The sequence below is a fragment of the Pseudophryne corroboree genome, chromosome 4 (assembly GCF_028390025.1).
Source record: "Pseudophryne corroboree isolate aPseCor3 chromosome 4, aPseCor3.hap2, whole genome shotgun sequence".
NCBI classification, from domain to species: domain Eukaryota; kingdom Metazoa; phylum Chordata; class Amphibia; order Anura; family Myobatrachidae; genus Pseudophryne; species Pseudophryne corroboree.
In genome coordinates, this window is record NC_086447.1 from 394,584,306 (window position 1) to 394,603,578 (window position 19,273).

Sequence of the window (19,273 nt, forward strand, 5' to 3'; positions counted from 1 at the left end):
GACACCTCTGGCACCCCCCCACAGAGGACACCACTGGCACCCCTACACTGTCAACACAGCCAGAACCCCCGCACATACGACACCACTGGGACACCTGCACTGCTGACGTTGCTGGCACCCCTGCAGTGAGGACATCGTCGGCACCCCTGCACTGAGAACACAGCCGGCACCCTTGCATCGCTGACAATGCCTGAACCACCACCCCCTCCCCGCTGCCAACAGCACCGACATACCCACATTGAGGACACCGCTGGCACCCTCAAACTGCTGGCACCCCCACAATGAGGACACTGCCAGCATCCCTGCATTGCAAACACCACCAACACCCCCACACTGAGGACCCCGACTTCACACACCACTGCTGACTCCACTGGCATACCCACATTGAGGACACCACTGGCACCATCACAATGCCAACACCATTTGCACCTTTGCATTGAGTATACCCCCGCACTGTGCACAGCCCCGCACTGTGGACAATGCCAACACTCCCAGCCACAGTAAGTGCATTACTGTTGTATCTGACCTGCACTGTATCTCGTACTGTATCCGATGCGCATTGTATCTGAACTTGCACTACAGCCAACCCACACTGTACGCTACCTGCACTGTATCCGACCCGCACTGTAAACTGCAATGTATCCAAACCACACTGTATTCCACACTGTATCCGAAGCACACAATATCCAACCTGCACCGTACTCTACACTGTATCCAACCTGCACTCCGACCTGCACTGTATCTGACCCGAACTGTATCCCACACTGTATACAGCCTGCACTGTATCTTGCACTGTATCCGACCTGCACTGTAGCCAATGTGCATTGTATCTGACCAGCACTCTAACCTGCACTATATCCAACCCGCACTGTAACCTGCACTGTATCTGACCCACATTGTATCCAACCCACACTGTATCTGACCCACACTGTATGCGACCTGCACTATATACAACCTGAAATGAATTCCACCTACACTGTATCCAACCTGCCCTGTATCCACCTGCACTGTATATGACCCACACTGTAACCTGCATTGTACCCAACGTGCCTTGTATCTGACCCGCTCGGTATCCAACCTGCACTGTAATCCACACTGTGTCTGACCTGCACTGTATCCGACTAGCTCTGTACCTGACCAGCACTGTAACCTGGTCAATATTTAACTGTGTGTCCCAAAGTATTGTGCACTGTATTACGTACATACGGAATGCTGTTTTATTGTGATTGGGGAGATTTTGGGTAGCTGCTCGACAAAAAGGGGGGCAGTCAGCAGTGACCCAGGGCCCCCAGGAGGGAGGTACAGGCTGGGCACTGAGAATAGGCATGTGCACTTGTGTAGAGGGCATCAATGTCCGCTGTTGCTATTTTACACATTTTTTTTATTTTTCTTTGATGTTTGGTAACTACTTTAGAGCAATGATACTCTACACATGATTCTCAGGAAATTTCTGTGTTGAATTATTTTCTATTGATAGTACTTGCGAGTTGGTTCGATTTGTTATTGCTCATACATTACTAATTTGTAAAACAGTTTTAAACAGAAATAACTGCTTTTGATTTTGCCACTGCTCTGTTGCTTAGCCAGATGTGGCCTATGTTGATGAGGTTATCAAAATTGGAAATTAATGTTATTGAGGTTAATAATACTGTATGAACAAAAACAGACCAAAATTCTATAATTTTAGGTGTCTTTATGATTTTTCTAAAAAAAAAATACAGATCCAAAACCCACTTTGGCAAAACCAATCCACATACAAAACAAGAAGGATATGCAGATCCAAAACACAAAACCAGAAAAATGGGCCGGAGCACACCTCTAATATACAGTATAGTATTTGCAAAACACATATTTTTATATATGCTTAGTTAGGACCATAGAAAATATTTAAATAATACCTTTTTGTAATAGTAATTCATTATATAAATGTGTACTGTGTATAGTGTTTAATTGTAGGTATTCTTGTTAGAACATTCATTTCATCCTCTTTGTCTTATTGAAGCTTGCACAGCTAACAAAGGAATTGTTATACACTGTACAATCTGAAACACATGTGTGCAACATCTGTGACTTAATGATGCACAACTGTGCCATTGTTTTAAAACATTACAATTGCAAACGTGTCTAAGATATTAGGCAGTGTAGCTGAGACGGAGACATGCATCAAAGCAGCTACAGCTTTTCATGCATAAACTTAGTCCAGGAGTTATGAAGATACATTTCAAAAGCCCTGTTTATTATGCATTAAAAATCAATTAGAAAAAAAGATTAAATATGTCAAGCTTGTCTTTTGAGTTTTAATAATTTAATACAATCATATCTACAGCATTACAGATACATACATTGGTCCTGGCACTGCCTGGGATTTCTGAATACAGGGGGCTCCTTCAATTCTGTCATATGGAACATCATGCATAAAATATACAAAATGTATTTCTCTACACTGTCCACAACACTTCCTTTCTCAATATGATCTTTAGCTGTGCTGTTTATGATGACTGTAGGAAAAAGCACTCAGTTATCATGTTTGCTTTTACTTACTATTATTATTGATAAACACCGATTATTTTAACATTTTGGATAATTCTCAGTAAAAGATCCCACTATTGTTATACATCCAACATCCAGGTCCATGCTTCCTTCAGGCAGCCTATATCTTCCAAAGTGTTAGCCTGCCCCCAACCACCCCCTAAAACATTACTTGTATGCAATGCTAATAAGTGCTTTGAAATGTGATGCAACATAACCCACAACTGTATCCAAATTGGGACAGAGCTCTGTTAATTAAGATGGCAAAACAGTCTCCTCAAATCTTGACTTTTCCACCTAAATTGGGACAGTGGTGAGGTATGTATTATGCATGTGTATTGCAGACAACAGTGATCCCAAGTTCTATAATGTTGTGTGCTGTAAAGTTGGGTGGGCAAATAGATATTGTATAGGAAAATTGTTTAACAACTCATAGTTTCCAGATCTCCGTAATCTTTAGGACTGTAATAGGTTCTGTAGATTTCCCCCCAAAATGATTGATGAAACCCATGTTTATTACGTGTTCTTGTTATATACGATATGCTTTACATTACACAATAGAGAGTCATCTGTGTTTTGGTTTAGGTACCAAAACAATAATTATATATATTTTTTTAAACCTGTTAATATAGTGAAAAAGTTCCATTTTTATTTACTTTGCTCTTACTGTATATCATCATTTTCAATGTTATATTATTTATATAAAACCCTGTTAGTATATCAACACAATTTCTGAAATTTCTTCTTGAGGGAAGAAGTCTTGAATCAGTGTACAGTACAGTAGTATACAATACTTTATAGCTATTCTAAAGGTCCCAGTTGCAGTTTCACACATTTTGCATAAAATCTCTTTTGTCAAAACATTGTACGTATTTGTGTACTTTTGTGCCTATGTTGAGTCACAGGTTTCTCAAAATACAGTATATTATTTAAAGTGTAGCGCTGGGTAGAATGTCTGGGTGTTCTAAATGTGGATGTCCAAAGTGGTGTGGTACAGAATCTGCAAATAGTTGGTGAAAAACGTAGCAGAAGAGTTATAATGTAATATTACAAATAACTTTTATAAGATAATTAGCTAGTGATTAATTTAAGGCAAGTAAAAAAAAAAAAAAAATATATATATATATATATATATATATATTAACATGACATAGCCCATATACGGGGTAAGAGTATGAAGCAAAAGGTGGTGTGTACTGTTGTGATATACCTGTACAACTGCATAAGACCTCTAGAACTACACTATAGAGGTCTTCTGCCTATAACAACTGCCCTTTTCCCATAAAGAGAGAGACGCTCTCACTGGTACTGAAATGCCACCAGGACTACTCAAGAAATTAGGGACTTATATAAGTAACAGGTAATCTCAGGGTTAACACTGGAGTAAATGGTAAAACATTGAGCATGAAAAATTGATTTTTGATTTTTCCAGATGTTTCACCGTTGTTGTTTTTTTTTTTTTTTACAGGCTATCCTATTAGATCACATATAAAAAATGTCTTTTCTCCTGAAAACACATGGGTTTAGTGAAGCCTGTGTGTTTTTGTGAGAAACAGATAACCGTGTCAACTTGCAGTGTCCCATGCTCACTGCAGCAACAGCAGCAGGATGGGACTGTAGGGAGGGCGCCGTGGGCCGGAAATCAGCACTCAGTGCTGTGACCCCTGGCGGGGCAGCGCCGTGACCTGCATCAACATCACTCTAGCCCTGGCAGCGGTCACATGACGGGCGAGCAATCATGTGATCGGGGAGGGGGTGGTGGTGCTGCACCGGGAGCTATAAGGAGCCGACTCCCAGTGCAGTACACAAAAGCCCCGATAAGCAACAGCTCGTATCGGCTTATTGGGGCTAATAGGATAGCCCTGGGTGATATCATTGCCTGCGGTAATAAAACACGGGTAATAGAATACTGCTCTAGGTTGGGTGCTATCTTTGTCATCATCCATTCCATGACTAAGGAGTAGGTTGTTAAGGAAACAAGCAGCTATCAAGACTTGATGGTCGCTTCACCTGGTAGGAATATTAGTACAGATATAGACAGTATGTTCATTCATGCTCCTGTCAGGTAGACAAAGTTCCAAGCATTATGCTTGATATATTCCTGCTACCACTGCTTAGCCATCCAACTCCTCTATGTCCTGCCTATATAGTGCAAAAGTCAGATCAAACAGGAGCAAAACTGAGGTGCAAAGACTTTTTCTGAAAGCTGCAAAGCGATGTTTAGATGGAAGTGTGTTTTTATTCGAAGGTGTGTCATGCACATAATTCAGAAGCAGTCACTAAACTGCTATTGTATGCAAATCAGACGGTTTTCTTACTGCGCACATGTCTGAGCTGCAGTGTGCACGTGCAGTGAGTGAAATGCGATTGTGGTCGCAACGAGGAATTAGTGAGTGCCAGGAAGACAGTGTTTGTGGGTGGTAACAGGGAGTGGTCGGGTAAATGCAGACGTGTCATGGGCGTGCATAACATAGCAGTTGTGCTCTTACTTGTACTGGGGAGCCCTCAGCATGTGTGTCTACAGAGGCACTAGACATGATCCGATTTGTGAAAATGGTAACAATGTATCAGCAGTAGCATACCGTCAGCTGACAGGTTAGCTTGTGCCGATATTAGCATATACTATAATTGCAAATGTGTACAGAATAAGATACTAACAGCAGTAGCAAGAACAACCACATCTGAATTAGGCCCCAAGGGCAGACTCTGGGCTGTAGTGGAAATTGTATTGAGATGCACATTTTCTTTTTCAGCATTTTGACTAGTTCCATCACTTGGTACAAGGTAGTGTCATAAATTTGTGTCTGTAGTGCTAATGATCTTGTTTCAATTTGTCTTTGTCTAGAGCTAAAGGCCTTAACTTCTCAATTCTGAAAATCACATTTATTCCACTTCACATTTTTGTAAATTTGTGTCAAAGGCAGGGACGTGCGGTGAGGCAAATGGCTCAGGAGGCACAGGCTAGTACCAGATCCAGAGTTACACACAAAATATCAGTCCAAGGCTTCAAGTGGGCATTATACACAGGTGCAGCTGTATATACTGCTGGAAATTTGGTGAGTTTTGATCAGAGATGTGCGGAAAAGATAGGTAGGGGAGGCACTGCCTCACCTGCCATAGATTTTTTACTTCAGAGTTTTGACTATAAAAATGATTAGAATGATATGATACAAAGATGATATTTATAATATATTCTTTGTATTTTTTGTATACTTTACAAAGACAAAACTCTGGAGTATACTGGAGCATGACAGAATGACAGAAAAGGCTCTGCCTCACCTTACGGCCTGTCACTGGTCAAAGGGGAAGTCTGTGCCTGACTACAAATACATAATTGATTGCGTACAGAATTTATTCAACTTTATTTTTCATTATCAAACTGTACTACGATTGAAGTTTTGGCCGAATGTGCACCATAGGCAGACATATAGGAGGCTCCAAGCCTGATCCTGCCTGAACACCAGATATAATGGAGGTGATTAGAAAATACAGTACTAATTCAGCCTAAGTACTTCCAATTCGTAAACAGCATCTCTGGCATACATGCTAAACTTAATTTGGAGGGCAGGATGAAAAATAAAAATAAAATGTAAAAGACATAAAACTGCAATAACAGTAAATCTCTTTTTCTCTCTGTGTGCAGTGTTTTGTGTTTATTGAAGTAAACAGGAAGCATCTTGGCAGTGCGTGATGTTCAACACATTTTTTTTTGTATCTAAATTGCAAAACAAAACATCTTAAAGGAGTTTCATACAACTATTGTACAAATTCTGGCATTTGGTGAAGTTCAAATTGAGCTGCTTGACTATCTCTACCTGGCTCATGATCTTTGCCATCATTCATTGTTGCATGATCTTTAAACCATTCTAGCATTTTTTCCACATTATCTGTGTTAATTTCTCTGGATTATCAGTCTCTACCTTGGTTATAGGCACAGATAGATACATTTGTTTTAAAAATGGCATTCCTTGTGCTTGGAAACTGCTGAACATCACCTGCAATAGTGGTTTACAAATGGCCAAATTGCCAGTGGTTTGGTCAAGACCATCTTATAAAAAACTTCCACATGACCACTGTAAAATCACTGCATCCATCTGGCCAATCAGAAGTTGTGGTATCACATAAGGAGGCAAATAACATGAATAATTCTCTTATGAAGGCAATATTATTATATTACTATATTGGGGCAAATATAATGTTTATGTTAATTTTTTTTAAAGGGAGCAATATTGTTTATTATTTATAATAAAGGATATTTGTTAATTGGTGTTTTTATGACAGATGCAATAGTAGTTATTTACAGCTGCAAAAATGGTGCCCACAGAATCAATAATATTGTTGCCGATGCCATAAAAATAATTACTTACTATATTTGCCTACTATATTTGCCTCTTTATTTAATACATAGTCATTGCCCTCATTATAAATGGTATCTGGCTAAATGGTCAACAGTGACCAACATCACAGAAATCAACACCACAATGTCGACATCAGAACTATGACATAGTTCAAACTATTGACAGGCAGCAGGATAACAGCCTCAAACTGGCGACAAGTTCACATTGTTGACATGTGAAATGTAACCATGTGCAATGACAACATTCTGAAGATGCCGAGGGTTAAGCACTGCCGGGATGGTTAGATTGTGGGCAGAGGTTAGGATTAAGCTGCAGTGAGGGAAGGGTTAAGCACTAGGTGGAGGATAATATTAGAGTTAAGGGCCCTACACACTGGGCGATTTTAACGACCAACAATATTATCATTGGTCGATTTTTAAATCAACAATTTTTGCCTAGACACTGGATGTTATCGATGGCCGATTTGGACGATATGACAGTACATACTGTACATCTATATCGTCCAAATTGACTTGCATGTATAAACGAGGATAGATCAATTATGAAAGACTGCGGGGCCACGCATCGTTCATCTTTGAAGCATACACACTGACCGATATGAATGATATCATTCATATCTGTCATCATTATCGTCAAGTGTGTAGGACCCTATAGGGGAAGAAATATTCACCAGAATGGCGATTCTCAGATGCCTGTGCCATAATTTATCGACCTGCTCCAGAAGAAGAATTATCCGGGTAGACATAAGGAATGTTGACATGGTCCCTGTCAACATGCAGAACATGTCAACTGTTCAACCCTGAATTTTGAGTTAAAAATACTCCGCACCAGATTTTAAATAAAAAGTATTATACAGGGAATATTAATGGCATAACAATTTGTGTTGACAAGACAAATATTTCAACACAAAGCACATATAAGTGGTGCTGCTCATTGATTTAATATACATATATAAATTTTACAAAGAGAAAAGAAAATCAACTTTTAATAGCAGCACTCTTCCCCTTCCACAAGAAAATTAATTCTTCTTTAATAGAGATAACATGTTTGATTCTTTACTAATAATCTAATAAAATAAAGAAGAAGTTCCAATACCCATATGTGATGTGGCTATCTTTATATCATCACATATGATGTATTATATGTCCCCTTATTTTTTAGGGGTCATGTAGAGTGAAGTATAAAATCAATAGAGACAGGATAACATGTAGAGAAAAAAATAAATTTTTGTGAGCAGAGATGTTTTAAAAGATTTTTTTAAAAGCTGGTATGCTGTCTTTATTCTGTGAATTAATCCAATACCTGTGATTTAAATTAGTATTCCTTAGATAACCACTGGCTATTTTTGCCAGTGATGTTTGAGGAGGGTTACAAATGAAGCAAAATTTGCATGATGTTGACAAATTCTTAGTTCAGTGATCAGAATGCAACATTTATTGCTTTGGATGATGTAATGAAGCATAGCCAGATTAAGGGGGGGATGCAGGGCATACTGTACCCCGGGCCCCCCTCTGTCAGGGGGCCCCCCGGCCAGAGCACACTGAAATCACTAGCTTTCCCACTTATGCAACAGTAGAACCAGACAGCCAGAATGCTAGCTGGACAGTATGCAGTGCAGCCAGAGACACAGGAGTATCAGATTTCATGAACTATCTACCGGGCTTCCCAACCAGAGAAGAGATAGGAGGGTGGAGAGAGCTGTGACACAGGGTGGAATACATGTGTCACTTACAGTTCTCTCCACACCTGGGTGTCTGAGTCCTGTGTAACTTGTTTTCTAATGAGGCTCTAGACACACACACACAGATAGAGTCCTCCTGAGTCCTGTCCCAGTGTGTAAATAATAGAGGCTGCTGCTATTTTTGCATGTGACAAGATAAATTATAGATTTTATTTTTCTATGTGTATTTTAAGGTTGTTTAAGTTGTCTTTGTTCCACTTTAATTACATTTTACAAAATAGTTGTCGTTCAATTAGGTGGAGCTCTAAACAATACCCAGGTATTATTAAACTATTAGTTTAAAGCTAATATAAATCATTGGGCTAAATGTAATGTGCACAATCCATACATCCCAACATGACCCATTCCAGAAGGGACAAAATTCTTGGAGTTATGATTACAACCACCTGTGTTGAAACATCTTGCTTATCAATGAAATAGTTCAACACAGGTGACTACAATCATATATTGGGAGAAAAATCCAGGTAGAGAGCATTTTTTCACTCCTGGAATGGGTCATGTTGGGAGGTATACACAATCATATACACAGCTCCCCCCCCCCATCCTTCCACCGGGGCCCCCCTGTCTAAAGTGCCCCGGGCACCCCAAAGGCTTAATCCGGCCCTGTAATGAAGGTATTTGAAACAACCCTGCACTCTGGACTATATTCCTGTTTTTAAATTGCTGGATTATATTATATCTTCCTGCTCTCTAAATATGATACCAGCTATGATTAGCACTAATAATCTCTATCGCTGGCTTATTCCAGCTATATTTTTCAGGAATGGTGCCAAGGATACAGATCTATATTTCTTGACATTTTATAAACCTCCCATTATTAGTATTTTAAGCAGACTAAAGTATTGCTGTGTTGTTTCTTCCTCATATATTTATATGCTTGGGATATTTATACTAATACTGCAATGTGAAATATATTCCTGCTTTTCATTACTAGATGGTAGTGTGTATTAAATGCTGAATAATCACAGTCAATATTTTGGCTGGTATTGTCTTTTGCTGAATTATTCAGACTCTATTAATCAGGAATAATGTCAGTATATGCCTCTGTATTCCTAAAACACTTTAATTGAATATAGAACAAACTAAGTTGCTGTTGTATTGTATTTTCTCATATACACAAATAGCAATTTAAATGCCTATTCTTGTTTATATATCTGGCTAATATTGCCCTAGCAGTGCAGGTATACAGTATCATGCTTCAAAAAGTTTATTTTTGCTCAATGGATTCTATATGAGTTACCACTTTTTAAATATAAATGATTCAGTTATTAGCAGGTGGACTTCAGTCTAACTGGTGCCTTAGATAGCTCTCCTAACAGGAAAGCAAAACCACAAATATCCACATATCTCGGGTTCACTACGATCTGCCGGCAGCCGGCCTCCCGGCGACCAGCATGCCGGCGCCGGGAGGCCGGCCGCCGGCTTACCGACAATGTGGCGAGCGCAAATGAGCCCCTTGCGGGCTCGCTGCGCTCACCACGCTATGGGCACGGTGGCGCGCTAAGCGCGCCACACTATTTTATTCTCCCTCCATGGGGGTCGTGGACCCCCACGAGGGAGAATAAGTGTCGGTATGCCGGCTGTCAGGCTCCCGGCGCCGGTATGCTGGTCGCCGGGAGCCCGACCGCCGGCATACTGAAGACCACCCACATATCTCACATAATGTTGAATTAAACAAGAGCTGACATTTGGGAATGAATCTCCCCTTGCTCACATATATATTGCCAGCATGATTCTGTGATACTGCGTAGCAACCCTTCCTAATATTTAATTTATAAATGAAATCATAAGGTCCACAGGATTTAAATATACATATTAGTGATAGTACAGACAGCGCACAGCAATGCCTATGCGCATTTCACTTTACTAAGCTTCGTCAGGGCTATAGTCCTGACGCATGTTAGTAAAGTGAAATGCGCATAGGAGAGCTATCTAAGGCACCAGTTAGACTGAAGTCCACCTGCTAATAACTGAATAATTTATATTTAAAAAGTGGTAACTCATTGAGCAAAAATAAACTTTTTGAAGCAGGATAATGTATACCTGCACTGCCTAGGGCAATATCAGCCAGATATATAAGCAAGAATAGGTATTTAACTTAATATTTGTGTATATCATAAAATACAATACAACAGCAACTTAGTTTGTTCTATATTCAATTAAAGTGTGCTAGGAATACAGAGGCATATGCTGACATTATTGCTGATTAATAGAGTCTGAATAATTCAGCAAGAGACAATATTCAGCATTTAATACACACTACCATCTAGTAATGAAAGCAGAAATATATTTCACATTGCAGTATTGGTATAAATTATGGTGGCCAATCCCGGGATCGGAATCGGCAGGATCCCCGGATTTAGGCCCAAATATGGGCAGGATTCAATCCCGGGATTGGAAGTTCCAATCCCGGGGATTGAGGGATCAGCGTTGAGCGTCCACAGGATGCTCAGACGCTGCCCGGCTTCCTCTTTCCGGGTCCCTAGCGCAGCGCGAGAGGTCACGCTGCGCTGTCAGCGGCTCCCAGCAGCGATCAACGGATGTTTCCCTCCTGCCCGCCCTCGGTATATGGCAAATTATATGTGCGGGGTGGGTGGGGCGGGGTGGGGCGAGGGGGCGGCCATCTAGATAAAAGCCAATCCCGTGATTGTCCATTTTTCAATCCAGATACCCGGGATTGAAAAAATGGCCCGGGATTGGCTTCCCTAGTATAAATATCCGAGCATATGGATATATGAGGAAGAAACAACACACCAATACTTTAGTCAGCTTAAAATACTAATTATGGGAGGTTTATAAAGTGTCAAGAAATATAGATTCTCTGAGAACCAGGACTGACATCTCTAGGTTTCTAGTTAATTTTGATAGTAATTAACTTACAAAAAATATAAAGGTTCACTATAGGGAGAATTCAATTAGCCATGGGATTACCATGGGCTTTTAGCTCCTGGGTTATGAGCTACAGTTTTTAATGATATCCCATGATTAGCCCCACTGCTACTACGTAGTAAGGCATAGATTCGAGCTTAAGTACCCGGATCTAACGAATGCAACTGCTGCGTGCAGTAAACCCATGGTAAGCCTAGAAGGTGCACTCAAAGTGGATTTCTGTTCTTACCCTCTTGAAATGCAAACAATCTGCATTAAGGGTCTGATTCATGTTTTAAAAGATTTGCACAGCCGCAAGGAAGCGGCTATGCAATTCCATCTCATTAACATTCAAATGCAACAGAAGGCACCTGTAGGAGATAGACGCCTCCTGTTAACATTTGCGAGATCCAAGTGCTGCATCTGAGGACACAGCCTCGGATCACCTTCGCAACCACCATGACTATCGAACGTGATCTGTGATAGTTTCAGGCACTGGCCAGCCTGCGCAGGATGGCTGTGGAATAAGGACATCTGGGTTCAGGGAGTCTGCGTCCAAAATCGCAGACCCTGAACCCATCACATCTTTAAAATGTGATGGGTTCAGCTGCCGCTGACGGGGGCAGCAAACAATACCGCAAATGCCATTCTGCACATACACAGAATAGGTCTTGCGCCTGCGCAGACTCCCAAAATCATATTTGTACTCAAAACATTGGGTATGTATAGAAATATGAAACAGGCTCTAAGTGCAGACAGTAAATGAATAATTCCAGGTTCAATGAGCTTGTATATGTTATTGAGTAGCGATATATACTGTAAGTTATACGCTTTCCCACTTTTAAAGCAAATCATTTTCATTAAGTCAGTTCTGAATATGTACAGTATTTATAAATAGTAAGAACATATTTTTGTGCTGCATTTATTTTTAATATTGGATGTAACATAATAAGCAGAAAGTAATGAGGAAGGGAAAAGACAAGCTAATAATGCATTATAGTATACTTACTGCAGAATGAAACCCTTGTATATTAGGAGTAAGAACTGGGTACTGTACTCCTGTATACTTCTTTATACCTTTCATGACGTCTGTATGATCTGACATCTACAAAACACAAGCATTTTATGGAACTGAATCATTGCAAGAGATTATTTAAAACAGTTAACTGACATTACGACAATCTGGGGATGATTCAGATTTGGACGCAGTGGCGATATGCGATAGTTTGACAATGTTTTTTCTACTGTGCATGCACCGTGCATGTGTCCCAATTGTCTGAGCACCATGATGAAGTACAGATCTGGACGCAGGATATAGAAATAAATAGTGGGCGATCCTGGAGGGTTGGGGGGTGGGGGGGGGGGGGGCAGTGCAACTGCCGGGGGTACTTTGCATGCATGTCAGTGTAAGCAGCAGTGTACAGAGACACAGAACCGCTGGCACAGGCGGACCAACTAAGGTGGAAGAACAGCATCTGCCATACGGCCGGTGCAAGTTTTGATGATGCGAGCGATGGTGTTTATAAATATGGAAATACCCAGCCTTTAGATGCTGTAAGTGGGCTTCTCAGTTCTTCCACAATTGGATACAGCATAAGCAGATGTGTTTGAATCCAACTCTGAACAAGCCCCTTTATTTCTTTGTTTAGAGGCATATATAACAAGACTGGGTGACAAGAAAACCACTTACTACAGCAATACCATAAAATACCAATGGAGCTATGCTAGCTGACTGTGCTGAGAGGACTCTTACTGCCTTGTCAGCCAGTCCTGGTCCGCCCCACACAGGCATGATACATTTTGCAGGTTGACACATGCACACCACGCTGGAAGCCTGTACTTCAGCTTCCTGCTGCTGATTCAATAAAAATTAATAAACAAAAATGTAAGAAAAAAAAGAACAAAACATTTTGAAAATGTTTTTGTTTATTGAAAAAACTGGCAGTAATTTATTACATTGGATTAAATTTCCAGTTCCCAGAATGCATGTACTGCAGGTAGAATAGCTTGATACAGATTAAAGTTGCCATTTTCTTGTTTGGACATATGACACCACACTCAGATTGGAGCAAATACAGTTTGGAACATATTTCCAAGAACTCAGTAAGGTATCCCTCATTCTTTACACATTGTATGTGTTTACACCAGTTTCAGGAACAGTAGAACTGTACTTATGATTCACTTTTAGGTGTGAAAAGCCTGTTTCATTCAATTCATCTGTTTTGTAGATGCACCAGGAATCAGAGTATAGAATACTGTAGAACATGCTTCAGCAATTTTGCCTTACAATATTCTGTAGAGGTTTGGCACTCATGTATGGTACTTTTACCAAGAATATGTCACTTTTCCCTACAAATATCCCTGAACATCCATTGTTCTGGAGAATCCTCCCCACATTGTTTCTGTATTTCGTAAACAAGCTTCCCTCAACTTGGACAAGTTTATATACACTGATTTTCTGTTGCTGCAGAACAGAAAATCTGTGGCACAAACTTCCTTGAGGAAACTGGTTCAGTCAATTACCGCCTTGTCAGGTAAATCAAGTTGTTGTTGAGTCCACTTCATACTTGCCTATTTTGTGGCTGTGCCCTCCGGGATGGGGCAGCCAAGTTGGTACAGCAGGGTGTGAGTAGGGGCAGTGGTGTGACATAGGTGGGTGAAGTGGAGGCAATGCGGCATGACTGTTATCTTTGACCTGCCCACCCACACTTCCCCTCTAAAAAATGTCAAGGTTACTGACATTGTAAAGTTATACACAAGTACACAAGTTGCCAAGCTAAGTAAGAAGTGGTACATTTGCAATACTTCTCCTGTGCTACACTGCAGAAGGCAGTCTAAGCATCTAACGTTCACCCGAAACCCAATTCTTTATTGATGCCAGTTCTGCATTGCATCTACAAGCTTCGTATTAGTTTACCTTATCCTAGAACAGGGATGGGGAACCTTCGGCCCTCCAGCTGTTGTTGAACTACACATACCAGCATGCCTTGCAACAGTTTTGCTATTTGGTCATGCTAAAAATGTTGCAGGGCATGCTGGGATGTGTAGTTCAACAACATCTGGAGGACCGAAGGTTCCCCATCCCTGTCCTAGAACATAAACCTTTAACTCTGGCAACTCGTTCGCTGTAAATCGCTACTTTATTATAATTAAAATATAACAATAGAAATTTAGAGGGAATAACAAACATAACAGTAGTGAAATGGCTGACATGTAAAGGAAATAACATTGTGGTTAGGAAGATTGGCTAAATGCTAGGGAATGTGGTGCGAGAAGTGCAATGAATAAATGGGGTATTGACTTTAGCAGGTGACAGGAAACAGTATGAAGATCACAGGCACTTAACAAGCACAGTGATGTATTTCATACATCTCTTACTCAGTGAGAAGTTTTGTGACTAGACGCCAACAATTTCAGAGGAAGAGCAGTAGCTCAAGTTTAGAGGCAATAGTGCTTTAAGTTTAGCCAGTTCTGTTTTGTTCAGGAAAAACTACTTAGATTCCATGCTTATGGAACTGTACAGTTAAGTTGCAAACTTGGTTAAATGATTGCCTGTCACTGAACTTAAAAATAAGCAAAATTCTTTTCTTTTGTTCTTACCTACCAGTTTCTGAAATAATAATTTTTCATCTGCAAAGTTCAGAATATTGGACTGATGCGATGCGATCACATTCTCCCTGGTAATGCATATGCGCAGGAATACCGACAGCCGGGATCCTGACTGAGGACAGGCTGCACCGCAAGTCAGGTAAGCCACGGGGAGGGGTAGGATAGGTGGTTTAGGCTGTGGAGGGGGAGGGGTGTAGGCTGCGGCCCGGGTAGTTAGGATTAGGCTGCAGGGAGGGGGCATTAGAGTTAGGCACCCCCCTCAGAGGGTTATGGTCAGGCTGTGGGGGAGGAGGTTTTAGCTTTAGGCACCTATGGGGGATGGTTTAGGGGTTGGAGAGAGGGGGAAACACCCCTTACTAACTCCTGTCGGGTTCTCAAACATCGATATCTTGGTGTCGGTATTACAAACGCCGGGATCCCATGCGCAGGCAAATCATACTGATCCCAGATAAATCTCTTGATAGTGGAAAAGTGGGGTAGACTCCTCAAATCAGAACTGTCCACCCAAAATTGAGATGGTTGGGAGGTATACATCCAGAACCAACAAGAAGAGTGGAGGGTACAATTTACAGGGGCGGTATAACCATGCCTCCAAGATGGTGCAGCCAACAAAATGTAGCCATGCCTTCAATGTGGGTCATGCAGAGTCCAGCATATACATTGGGCCCAGTATATACATTTTGATAGTCATGTATGCATTTATATTCAGCACAACACCACAAATCTGTTCAGTATTTCTCATTCCCACTCAGTATCACCTTATACTTACTTAGTAAGGGTGTGTACACACGGTGAGATCCTTGCTATTCCCGATTTTCACTTGCGATTTCCCTTGAACTCCCCGGAGCCCAGCACCACCGATTTCGACTAACTTTTCTTGAGATATGGACTATGTGTGCTTACGATTTTGGCTTATGTGAGATGTCATTGACATGTTAGATGAACTAGAAAGTACACAGATCTAGCAAGGATTGACTTGCCTGCACAGTCTATCTTTTCTTGTGATGCCGACCTGGCGGGATCGAATCTAGATCGCAAGGTGACTTTCACCCTGCGATCTGCACTAACTTTTCTTGAGATTTTGACTATATAGTCAAAATCGAAAAAAATATCTCACCGTGTGTACACACCCTAAGACTTTTCACACAATGGGACTGTCAATCACTTGACATCTGCAGCCATAATGCATCCAATGATGCAGAACCCATACTCCACGTGACCAGTATGGGTCCAGCGCATGTGCAAAGTACTGTGTTTTTTGGGGGGATTGCATTGGGATCTGAATCAGGACCAATATGTGTGGAGCGAATGTTGCAATTGCATTTCAGGAGAACTTTACAATATGAGAAAGTACCTATAGCAAGCAAAGTCTGCAGAACATCACAGCAATACAGAAAAGTAATACATTCATGCCTACATACATAACCATGCAAAGGTGACAGAATATATATACAGGTGTCCAGTATGAAATGCCGGAGCTAGGGATCTTGGTGGTAATAATACCTACCGCTGATGATGGAAAGACCGACAGGGTTGAGTGTGGGGTGTTCTCCCCTTTCCCTATCCCCTAAACCTAACCTCTGTTCCTGCAGCCTAATGCTATCTTTCCCTTAGTGTCTGACCCTAACCACCCTCCAGAGGTGCCCATACCTACGTCCCCATTCCCGCTGCCTAAACCTAGCCTGACCCTTAGCCCCCCATCCCATCCCGTCCCTCCCCCCTCCTAATCCTTACCCTCCCTCCCAGCAGCCTAACCTACCCCCCCCCCTTCCCCCACAGCCTAAACCTAATCGGCCAGCTATACTTATGATTGGGATGATGGCTCTGTCGGGATGGTGCTGCATGAACCTGTGCAAACATCTGACCCCTAGATTCCTGTGTGTACCATATAATTTTGCTGATGTTTACTAACCCACTAAGGCCATCCTAACCATTTGAATCTCAGTTGGCTGAGACAGAGGTTGTGTCACATCCTCTGGTTTCCAGACTACAGTGGAAAATCTGGATCCTGAGTGGGAAAACTTTGAGGCTCATGGTACAGTAACCTCTTATGCTTACTATGAGTCCATTCATGCTGCCAGATTTGGCCAGAATACGTTTGCCAGCTGGGAACAAGAAAAGGCTGCTGGCAATGGACAATGCTAGTGACAGTGGAGATTGCATTTGAGCAAGCTTCCCTGGTACAAAGTTTTAATAAAATATTTGTATTTGAAGTCTTGCATTTTAAAGGAGGAATAGGCTCAAGAATCACCAAACTACATACCACATCCACTGTACTGTATATAAAGCAAAATTCTTACATCCAAATTGTTCTAGTACAGGTTGGAAAATTAAAGTAAACTAATTATTGAATAATATTGGCACAGCCACCTTTTCATCAATTAGCTGTGGACAAAATAACAATTTTCCATTCAACATTTACTGCTGATTATGTGACGTGAAACTTCACTGGAAAAATGAGCTGCACCTAATTTTAGCAATAAATGTATTGCAGTGTACAGTATGTCATTTATCACAAATACCTGGTTTTCTACTTATGAAGCACACATATATTTTACCTGGAAGGAATTAAAGGTCCACCTTTTTGTTTTCAGTACCCTACATTACTGTTTGAATTTCCAAAGATTTGGAAATCCTTTCATCCTCAGGAAATGATTCTTTTTGGCTGTTTTCCCAGAAGTATAGTATTTTACTAGTCACCTTTATGACTTGTTTATGGTGGTTAGAAGGCAGCATATATGGATTTCCTATTCACAAAGTACTGATTGTCACATTGCTTTTATTTCCAAGTTCTCTAGCCAAATATAATATATATGTTATGTAAGTAAAAACATTTCATTTATATACATTCATTTACCTAGGAACTCCCGATATCAACACTTTAAACAGACAGTTACTCAAATTTACTACTACAAGGGGCATGCGCTAACGTTACTGTAGGCTGATACAATTGTTCTTTATTTTTTTGGAATATGGAATGTCATTTACTTGTAGATATTTGATTTTTTAAAACAAATTATGACTCTGTTAAATGTTATCTGTGAATCTTGAACTAAAATCTTCTTATGCTTTTTACTGATTGGTTACTAAGGAATAGTCCTAGCCTATGCTTACTTAGTCAATCTCTGGTTGGAAGTAAATTCACAAGCAATATATTTAACAGTAGTTAATAAAATGGAGAACATAACATTTTGGGCACTCTTGATATTACAGGTTAGTTCTGTGTTTGAAAGGCTCAAGTGCAGTGGAGTCCCATTGTCAAATCCTTGTGAATGTAGACAAATCTAGACAAACAGACATTTGCATTGTAGATAGACTGGACAGAATAACTGTAACTACAAAATCTATGCTTCACAGCATAAAATACTGGTATTTTCATGATGACGTAATTAACTTGTGTTGATTTAAAGTAAGTTGATGATGATTATGATTATTTAATTGAACTGAAGGGCTTCTTTATAGAGATATGAAATCAGATAATGTGCTATGGCTAATTCTGGATTTGTCTGAGTACTTTGGAAGCATGACAAACTCACAAATGGTGTCTTTGCAAGTGATCTCCACACCATGCACTTTGCTATGAATGAAGCAAAAATAGAGCTTAAAACAAATGGGATAAAACTAGTCATCATTAATCACTGTGGGGAGCACAATAGCTATTCCACTGACACTTGTATCAAATACCTAATGGAATGCACCTTGCCTGTAAGGGGACTATTAAACAACTGATACAGACCGTGCAACACTGTGGTTGCAGATGGAAAGAAATACTGAAATGAGTACAACAACAACTTCACAAAACAAACAGTTATTTAATGCCAACAAATAAATAAGAAAACCTATTGACTTGAAAACTACAACCTACTCATTTCCACTTAAAAATAATTAAAATAACAACCCACTTAGATATGGGAGAGAGGCCATGTAACAAGAGAAGCACACAGTATTACTAAAAATCATAATATGAAAACACAAAAGTTGTCACAAAAGCTATAGTTTATCAAAGCAAACAATTTACTCTGATGGCCAGAGGCCACGTGTGGTGTTACCTTTTCAATACCCTTTCTGAAATATAAGATACCGCATATTGGTTGAAACATTGCCCTTCTGTGCATGGTGTTCTGTTTATAAAATACCTACTTGTAAGCCTGGGTATTGTGTGATTTGA

The 19,273-nt window shown here is 40.5% G+C and overlaps 1 protein-coding gene across 3 annotated transcripts in view; it reads right to left on the reverse strand.

The window, feature by feature from the left end:
- The window catches only part of HMGCLL1 (3-hydroxy-3-methylglutaryl-CoA lyase like 1), a 241,844-nt gene that overhangs the window by 147,776 nt on the left and 74,795 nt on the right, over window positions 1-19,273 (reverse strand). For 2 of the 3 annotated variants that reach the window (XM_063916723.1, XM_063916725.1), the window contains one exon: window positions 12,506-12,601. The exons of the other annotated variant lie outside the window; for it this stretch is intronic. In XM_063916723.1, coding sequence (XP_063772793.1) covers window positions 12,506-12,601 — 96 coding nt within the window. The remainder of the gene's footprint in view (window positions 1-12,505; window positions 12,602-19,273) is intronic. 3 annotated transcript variants of the gene reach the window in all.